The following is a 10,011-nucleotide window of genomic DNA, read 5'->3' as shown; positions in this document are numbered from 1 at the left end:
TTGCCTTCTTCATTGATCCCACCTTGTTAAACAATGATGTTAATTCATTTGACGTAACCCTCCTCTTTCTCTGGACATTGGAGCAACGACAACAATTAAAAAAGTTTTCTTGTGCATAACATAAATTGTATTACAAAACTGAGAGTGACATCTTAGAGAAAAAGCTTTGAAATTAACTCTCTGTCTCTTCCAATTTTTTTTTAGAGAAATGAGATCCACATATCATTTTTAGCCTTCAACACACCTATGCTTTTTTACTTATTTATTCAATCATCCGATTAAAAATCAATAGGGGTGTGTAAGAGGAGAATAAAAGTGTAAAACATAATTATTTATTGAATTATCTATCCTCTATCTCTTTTCAATCACTCATTGTTTTTTTTTTAATCAAAATTTGAATCACTCATTGAGTAACCTTTTATGTTGACAGTGGATTTAATTTGCTTTTATGAAACTAAACGTGCTAAAAGAAATTAGCTAGGAATGAAATTAAAAGGTATTTCGCTTTTCAATATTGGGAGAAGTTGTAAGTCCCAATCTTCCATCTCTGTTGATTATAAATAATATACCGAATGATAAAATTGACAAGAAAAACAACTCATGCTTGAAGTATGATTGCAACAGCAAGGATGATCATCAAATCAATAAGCCGTTTACAGTTTTCATTTTTCTGGTAAATAATACAGTTATAGTTGGCTGGTGTGCTGCAACATCGCAATCGTAGAAAAGGCCGTGTTATGTAATTTGAAGAGCCAAAGACAAGGCTTATGCCTTAAAGAGAGCAAATGACACTAGAGGTGTAAGGTAGGGTGCATACCATTCCACAAACCAAATGATGCCACGTGTCAATACTTAGCAATATATTGTTGTGGTTGGTTGTCTTGCCAACAGAAACATTGAAACAAATCCATTGAAAAATATTGAAACAAATCCATTGAAAAATATTGAATCAAATCCATTGAAAAGGTTGTTAGTGCCTGTTTGTACATGGTATGGTTCATAGTTAATTCGGCAAGTAAATGATAGTAGGATTGAGTCGCTGCACACACGGAATTCTTCATATTTTCTCCATAATATATTCTTATGATAAACTTATTAAAAATGAAGAACAAGAGGAAATATTCTTGTAAACTAAACTTATAAGTTCGCATAGTTCTTCATATTTACTCCATAGTCTATTCTTATGAAACAACAACAACAACAACAACAACAATAAAGTTGTATCTTCCTAAGTGGTGTGGGATGTATAAATCCTACAACATCATTGCGCTCGATTTTGAGCTAAGTCCTTCGTTAGCTCTAAATACTCTGTCTTTTCCTAAAGCTCTGTCAAACTCTTCCTTAGACTTCCTCTATCCTTTATGCTCTGAACATCTGTTAAATAGCTTTAGAGGTGACAAATTAATTTATTGGGTTGTTAATGGGTAACCATTAAAATCCGTTTAATTTGATATCATCATAATATATAGGTGACATTAGTAGTAGTGATAATGATGTAAAGTGAAATCAAACTAAATGGGTCTTAATGAGTACCTATTAACAACCCAATGAGTTAATTTGCTACTTGATAGCTCTGAACCTCCGTTATCATATATTCTTGTAGTAAAACATACGATTGTTAGTTTTAATTATTATAATTTTTTTTTTTTGAAGAGAAATGATAGCATTTATTGAATAATCATGAGTCAATAAACGGCAACGAGGGCCTCCACAATTGAATCTGGAGGCTCCTCAAACCAACAAAACTCAATTGAAGAAGACACAGCCAATTTGGCCATACCATGTGTTGATTCCTGGGGTCTTCTTCCATGGATCTTCTGGTGGATGACATCCGTGCGAGTTTTAATTTTAAATGAATACGTTCACATGGGTTATTAGTTTTAATTTTAAATGAAATAAACTAAGAAAATTATATTTTTATAATCAGTTTATTGTTGTACTCTTAGGAATTTTCAATTGGATGGAGAGCATCTTGATGGCTTCTTCATTGATCCCACTTTTAATACAATACTGTTAATTCATTTGACGTAAGCCTCCTCTCTCCCTAGATATTAGAGCAACAACAACAATTAAAAAAAAGTTTTCTTGTGCATAATATAGATTATAATACAAAACTGGGAGAGTGACATCCTAGTTAAGCAGCTTTGAAATTAACTTTCTGTCTCTTCCAAAAAAAAAAAAAAAAAAAAGTTAAGAGAAATGATTTTTACATATCATTTTTAGCTTTTTACACATTCCTATTCATTTCTATTTATTGATTTATTTAATTCACTAACTAGAAATCGATACGGGTGTGTAGAAGGAGAATAAGACTATAAAATTACCTTTCAAAAATTAAGGCGACTAAATTTTTAGCATCTTCACAAGAAGAGTATAGTGATATTTCTTTGTATTTATAGGTGAAAGCTTTTAAACATGACTTTTATAGATGACAAGTTTGATACCGAATTACTATAACTACTTGTGGGATGATTTAGTCCAAAATCTTCGATTCTTTAATGTGAATATATTATTTCATTAAAAAAAATTGTTCATACAACTGTGATTTTAGGAGTTGCACTCTTCCTAGTTGAGACGCCGAATAGAACAAGTCAGCATTGTTTTTAACACCCCCACTTGGCATTCTCTCATCAAGGCCGGCCTTCGCATTCCCTTCTTTTAAACTACACCCACCAAACTCAAAACTTTCAATTCGAATATCACTTCCTCCTTCAGTACTTCATGTGTTTTAATTTCTTCTATACATCATAAGAACCCTAAAAACTCATTGATCTGAAGCCAAAGTGAAAATCAAAGAAAGATGGACAGGCTCATAAGTTTGGAGCCATCAAACTTCGTTGCAATAAGGATCGAACCGGGACAGAAATGTTACGGCCAGCTCACTTTACGCAACGTTATGTACACTATGCCGGTAGCCTTCAGGCTCCAACCGCTGATCAAGAATCGTTACACGGTGAAGCCTCAGTCCGGGATCATATCTCCTCTCGAGAAGTTGACCGTAGAGATTGTTTATCACCTTCCACCGGGGTCCAGCCTCCCCGACTCCTTCCCTTACTGTAATGACTCCTTCCTTTTGCATAGCGTGGTTGTGCCCGGAGCAGCGATCAAAGACTCTTCTTCGACATTTGATGCTGTCCCAAACAACTGGTTCACCACAAAGAAGAAACAAGTGTTCATAGATAGTGGTGTCAAGATTATGTTTGTTGGTTCACCTATTTTGGCACAACTTGTGTCCGATGGTTTGATGGATGATATTCGAGAAGTGCTTGAAAAGAGTGAAACTTCATGGAGAGCTGCCGATTTCGTGGATTCTGAGGGCCAATCTTTGCTTCACTTGGCTGTTGCTCAAGGACGGCCTGACCTAGTCCAGCTACTTCTTGAATTTGAGCCTGACGTGGAGGCTCAAAGCCGATCGGGGTCTACCCCACTCGAGGCTGCAGCCTCAAAAGGAGAAGCCTTGATAGTCGAACTTCTATTGGCCCGACGTGCCAGCACTGAACGATCTGAGTCCTCCACTTGGGGCCCCATTCACCTTGCTGCCGGAGGAGGCCACGTGGAGGTTCTGAGGCTTCTTATAATCAAAGGGGCTAATGTTGATGCGCTGACTAAAGATGGTAGCACAGCTTTACACCTTGCGGTGGAGGAGCGAAGAAGGGACTGCGCAAGGCTCTTATTGGCGAGCGGGGCAAAAGCTGAAGTTCGTGATTGTAGAGATGGTGACACGCCTTTGCATATCGCAGCTAGCATGGGGGACGAGTACATGGTGAAGCTGTTGCTGCAAAAGGGTGCCAATAAAGATATCAGAAACTTTGCCGGCCTAACGGCCTTTGATGTTGCGTCGGAGAATGGACACACGAGACTATTTGATGCTCTTCGACTTGGTGATAGCTTGTGTATCGCGGCGAGGAAAGGAGAGGTGAGAACAATTGTAAGGCTGCTTGAGACAGGTGCGACGATCAATGGAAGAGACCAACATGGGTGGACTGCTCTCCATAGGGCATGTTTCAAAGGGAACATTGAAGTTGTTCGAACGCTGCTCGAAAAGGGTGTGGATGTGGATGCTAAAGATGAGGATGGATACACCGCGTTGCATTGTGCAGTGGAGTCAGGACATGCGGATGTGATTGAGATGTTGGTAAAGAAAGGAGCTGATGCTGAAGCTCGAACTAACAAAGGTGTGACCGCAATGAAGATTGCTGAGTCTTTGCACTACGCTGGGATTACTAGGATACTTATTTATGGAGGTGCAACAAAAGACAATAGTAATATGGCACGTATCTCAACCCAAGCCTCTATTGCATTTGGGAAAAAATCTAAGGGACTAGAGGAGGAGATCATCAAAGGAGGGATGAAGAAGAAGAAATCGAGTCGTGCTAGAGCTCTTCGTGGGAGCTTCGACCATTCGATCCCATTGGCTGTTCTTTAGCTAGCAAAACTGGAACTGATATTGGTGAATATGTATTTTGAATTAGGGTTTGTCACATTTAGAGCTCACAATGACGCTGCTTTGGGTGAAATTATAGGCGGAAGAAATTGTAGACTCTTTCGTAATATATTCATTCTAAAAACACCTAAATACGTATATTTTGTTATTAAAACAAACTTGATCTATGTCACAATTGATTGTGATTCCTTATATGTATGCTAATAAGTGGATGTAGTTGGTTTATATTTGTCACTTGATAAAAGATGATCATAACATAAATATATATGTATATATATATATGTAGTCAAACCAATGTACTACAAAATATGCACGAAAGCAATGAGAAGACCGAAATTTTGCAGTATATTGCTTGTTTGAATCCACAATATTATAAGCCGGCAGTAACAAATCATCATTTACCAGCTTAGGGTAGAAAGGATAATCAATCTCTTCTGGGAGGAAGAGATATTGTACTAAATTTTTTCAATAAAATCTTAACAACGGATTCTATTAACTGCACATGCAACCACCACAGAGGCCAAAATAACCACACAAGAGCTTATAGTGCCTCGGCCAATTGTGCTTACAGTCACTCTGGTGATCGCCTCAAGAAATTTCACTAGCAAAGAATAGGAACTGCTATGGATACAACCCCCTTACCTCCTATCGAACCCTAGGTCTTAACGTCTCTCACACCCTCCGAATCAAACCCTTTGACTCCCCTTATGACTTGTGTGGGAATTCGATAAACCCGAATAGCTCTCTTGTTCTTTGAAATCTCATGTCAAGTCTATCTCCCACACCACCCCTATCCTATTTACAATAGGAATTGAAACAGTAAATAAATTCTCAAAAATAGGAAAAACCTAGAATTCATATATTCACTTATCGCAACTGTTGGTATTCAGACCATCTTCATCTTAATTAAAACTAGAATAAAAAGATGGAGATATGAATTAAGGCAGCAGCTGCAGAGAAGAAACAGAGAGCAGAGAAAGCTTTTGCACGAAGAGATATTTTCTGATTATTTCCTTTTTGGGTAATGCTCCCAGTGCATAGGACAGCTGCTAAGGCTGTAGGGCAGCAGCATTAGAGCAACTTCAACGTTGCTTATTGCCTTGGAGATAGACAACCCGATCCACTCCCTCCTCTTCAGAAATACTCCAGCCCACGCGGGTAATTGGGCTCAAGGCAAGTCCAAGGGAGAAATTAGGCAATAATCGTATGACTTAGCGCCCTGCCTATGTGATACAAGGTTGACGTTAGCCACAATTTAAATTATTAAAAATTTATAAAAACTATTACAAAAATTATAATAAACCAATTAAAAATATAAAAGTTATATTTTTTCCATACCTAACCATGTTCTCCCACTTTGTACTACATTTCAATATTTTCAAATACTTTCAACCAATCTTTTGTTATTATCCAAAATTAAAAATAAAGTTATCTTTTATTAGTTTATTAAAATATAATAATTTTAATACGAATTGTATGGCTATTCCATTTAAAGGTGTGGAGATGCACTTGGATAATTACTATTCACTATAGACAGTTACAGTTCATTTAAGGGGATTGAGTTGCCTATTGCCCAGCAGGCTTTACTACACTGGAAGTGCTCTTACAATTCATCTATGCCATACAACTGGATTGAGTTGCCTAAACCCTATGCCATACATGTGGCAACAAATTAGAGTTTAGATCAAAATGCAAATTACCAAACTAAACCTACAAAAATACAACATAGTACTAACGTTATTGTGAAAAACAAGATATGGGAGCTAGTGGACAGACCTTGTAATAACTCTGTTATTAGAGTGAAGTGGGTTTATAAGACTAAACTCAATCAAGATGGTTCCGTTCAAAGGAACAGAGCTAGATTGGTAGCAAAAGGTTATTCTTAGAAATTCGGGATTGACTTCCTAGAAACCTTTGCATCGATAGCTAGGCATGAGGCAATCATAGGTCTTATTTATGTAGCTTCTCAAAAGGAGTGGTTCCTACACCAACTCGATGTCAAGTCCGCTTTCCTAAATGGAGTCCTAAAAGAAGAGGTGTTTGTTGACCAACCTCAAGGATTTGTTCGTAAAGTACAAGTGCACAAGGTGTACAAGATTAAGAAGACACTTTATGGCTTGAAACATGCTCCAAGAGCATGGTATGGAGAGATCGACTCATATTTCAATGAAAGATGATTTCAAAGGAGTGAGAATAAACCTGTCCTCTACGTCATAACCGAAGGTACTGCAGATATCCTTATCGTTTCTTTATATGTTGATAATTTGGTTTATACTGGAAGTAGTGATAGAATGATCTTGAATTTCAAGAATGTCATGATGATGAAATATGAGATGAGTGATCTAGGCATGTTGCATTATTTTTTGGGAATTGGTATCATTCAACCAGATGATGGTATCTTTATTACTCAGAAGAAATATGCAAAAACACTTCTATAGAAATTCAAAATGGTTGGTTGTAAGCCTGTTGCAACACCTCTAGTTATGAATGAAAAGTTTCAAAAAGAAAATGGTAGTGGTGATGCAGATGAATCTATGTATAGAAGCCTTGTAGGGAGTTTGTTGTATTTGACAACAACTAGACCCGAGATATCATGTGAACTGCAAGCTTGTTGTCTAGATTTATGCACATGCCTACTCGCATTCACTATGAAGTTGCAAAGAGAATCCTATGATACATACAAGATACACTTGACTTTGGTACTATGTATGAAAGGAATATTGAGCCAAAACTGTTTGTGTTTTATGATAGTAATTGGGAAGCTAGTGTGGTTGACTTGAAGAGCACATTTGGTTATACTTTTACACTAGGGCTGGTGTATTCTCTTGGGTGTCTAACAAGCAAAAATCATTTGCACTATCAACTGCAGAGGCTAAGTATGTGTTTTGACTTCAATTGCAACTTCTCAAGGAGTGTGGCTGAGAAGAATTATGCAAGACTTTGGTGAGAAACAAGAATCAGCAACCCCTATTCTTTGTGATAACAAGTCCGTTATTGCCATGAGCAAGAATCATGTCTGTCATGGCAAATCAAAACATGTTGCTCAGAAACATCACTAACAAAGTACAAATTCATCTACCTAAGAGAACTTCTGAGAGTGAAGCAATAAAGCATTAAGAATGGTTGTTAAAGTTAATAGCAACACCAATTACAAAATACTATCACACTTATACTTTTTTTTTTTTTTTTTTAATGAGAAATTTCGATGATACAAGAGAATATTATTGATATATATATATATATATATATATAATTACAGCTAATTAAGGGGACAATCGTACCCCTAACCTTTTCAACTGCTAACCCTTTCCATTTTCACCTCCTTTCTTCTTCTTTTTTTCTCATGAATCCTGGATTTCATTCCCAACGTTACTTCAATGTCAAAAGTACATAGATCTTTCTTTTTATTTTTGATCAAACAATATTATCTATACTAAGGGGGTGGAGGAGTGAGCAAAGCCTCACAATGAGCTAGCAATAGTGTGGTTGAAATTCGATTTTGGCGAGAATCGAACCTAAGATGTTTCACTTACAAGTGAAAATGAATACTACTAGACCGTACAGTAATACTAAGTGGCAAGAAGTACATAGTTAAGAAACAATAAAAGAGAGGAAAAATAAGACGATAAGCTTGGACCTCTGTAAAAAATCTTCAGTTTGAAAACCACTGAATATGAGGAGAAGTCCACCAAAGAAAAAAGGCGCATCCTACCGTTTAGTATGTGGACGGAACGCAGTGGGACGGGACGCACTTGTCCCACGTTTGATGTGCCAATTTGCCTAGGACGCATTGTACCGTGGAACAGATTTTAGTCATTTTTTTGTGCCACCCTCCCCTTGGAACGACTTGTTCCAACCCATGGAACACAAAATTATAACTTTTTCGACAACAATACCCCTCCTCTTTTTCATTAATTTCACTATTTACCCTCTCTCTCCCGTAGCCTCCCTCTCTTCTACCCTCCATCTCTCTTGTAGCCTCCTCCTCCTTCACCACAAACCCAGCAACCTAGGCTAACGCCGTTGCTCTAGGGATGTGACAGCAAGGATTAGGCAGAAGATGTGAGGGATGATGTTGAACTCGTTGCGGTGACTCAGGTAAGGTCGAACTCGTCGAAGTGGATGGGTATGATTGTCATTTAATCCTTCATTCCATTCCGGCCTAAGCGTACACCAAACGTAGCATGAAACCTCTGTTATGTTTTGTTCTATCTTGTTTTGTCCCATTCCGTCCCGTCTGCGTACCAAATGGTACCTTATGTTCTTGCTTGGCTTGGAAGCCACCTTATAATTCAAAAAAGGTGTACTAAATTTTCGTAAATCAAAGAGGGATTTTCCAAGTAAGATGAACTAGTAAACGTTCTAGTTTGACTTCTTTCTTTCTTTCTTTTTTCCGTCTATGCATACATTTTTAAAATATTGTTAGGTTTTCCCTAAAGAATAGTTTATGACTAATACACTCAGCAAAATTGTATCACCACAATTAGTTAATTACATATGTATTAAACCCAACATAAATATCTATGTAGTATCGCATTCACGAGTCGAATTTAAGCAGCCTCCAGTCAAGTGGTAACAACTATCTCAAAGCTTAGCTCTTTCTTTATTTCCTTTACAATATGGACTATGATTGCGTTATTTTGTATAACTAATGTTAAGAAATGACTTAAGATCTTCCTCTTTAACTCATTTCATCTTATGTTCAAACTTGATCTCTCCATCTTTTTGTAACATAAAGTAGGAATATCACTTATGCAAAAATTAAAATACAAGAAAGAAAGAAAATTAAACTTTTGAAGGGGTTGAGTTTTGGATGTTGGAATTCTTTTTGGGCAGTGGACAATTGAGTAGTAAAACCAAAAGGGAGCAATCAGTTGTTGGTGTTGAAGACGAAAAGACACCTTTCTAGCTTTCCATTTTGTAGTCTCATAGACCACCAACCATGAATTATAAAAGGTGGGTTGGTGATTTTAGGTGCATCAGGTCCATAAGCTGACGTTATGTGCATCTAGAATAATTACTAGGAGAAATCTAAGCACAAATTTTAAAATAAACAGATAAATTTTTTTATACGTATCATTATTTTAAATATTTAAACAATAAGCATAAAAAATAAAAAAAAATAAAAAATGTTTTGTGTCACATCCCGGTCCGGGCCCCCACCACATTTCGGGTCCGCTCCACCATCGTAGCACGATATTGTCCGCTTTGGGCCACAACTACACCCTCACGGTTTTGTTTCTAGAAACTTAGACGAGAACTTCCCAGTGGATCACCCATCATGGGAGTGCTCTCGCGCGCTACTCGCTTAACTTCGGAGTTCATCGCCAGTGAGCTCCCAAAAAGCCTCATGCTAGGTAGAGATGAGAATATACATATAAGGCTTACAAGATTCACTTCCCTGGACGATGTGGGATGTTACAATCCACTCCCTTAGGGGCCCGACGTCCTCGTCGGCACACTTCCGACCAGGGATTGGCTCTGATACCAAATTGTCACATCCCGGCCCAGGTCCCCACCACATCCCGGACCCGTTCCACCATCGTAGCATGATATTGTCTGCTTTG

At 37.5% G+C, this 10,011-nt stretch overlaps 1 protein-coding gene across 1 annotated transcript; it reads left to right on the top strand.

The window, feature by feature from the left end:
- Positions 1–2,800: 2,800 nt before the first annotated feature.
- LOC137712518 (protein VAPYRIN-like) lies at positions 2,801–4,426 on the top strand. The gene has a single exon (XM_068451592.1). It carries the CDS (start codon positions 2,801–2,803, stop codon positions 4,424–4,426), a length of 1,626 nt encoding a protein of 541 aa, XP_068307693.1.
- Positions 4,427–10,011: the final 5,585 nt, after the last annotated feature.

Source organism: Pyrus communis, chromosome 13, assembly GCF_963583255.1.
Source record: "Pyrus communis chromosome 13, drPyrComm1.1, whole genome shotgun sequence".
In the NCBI taxonomy this organism is placed as follows: Eukaryota; Viridiplantae; Streptophyta; class Magnoliopsida; order Rosales; family Rosaceae; genus Pyrus; species Pyrus communis.
This window is presented reverse-complemented; position numbering and strand designations above follow the sequence as displayed.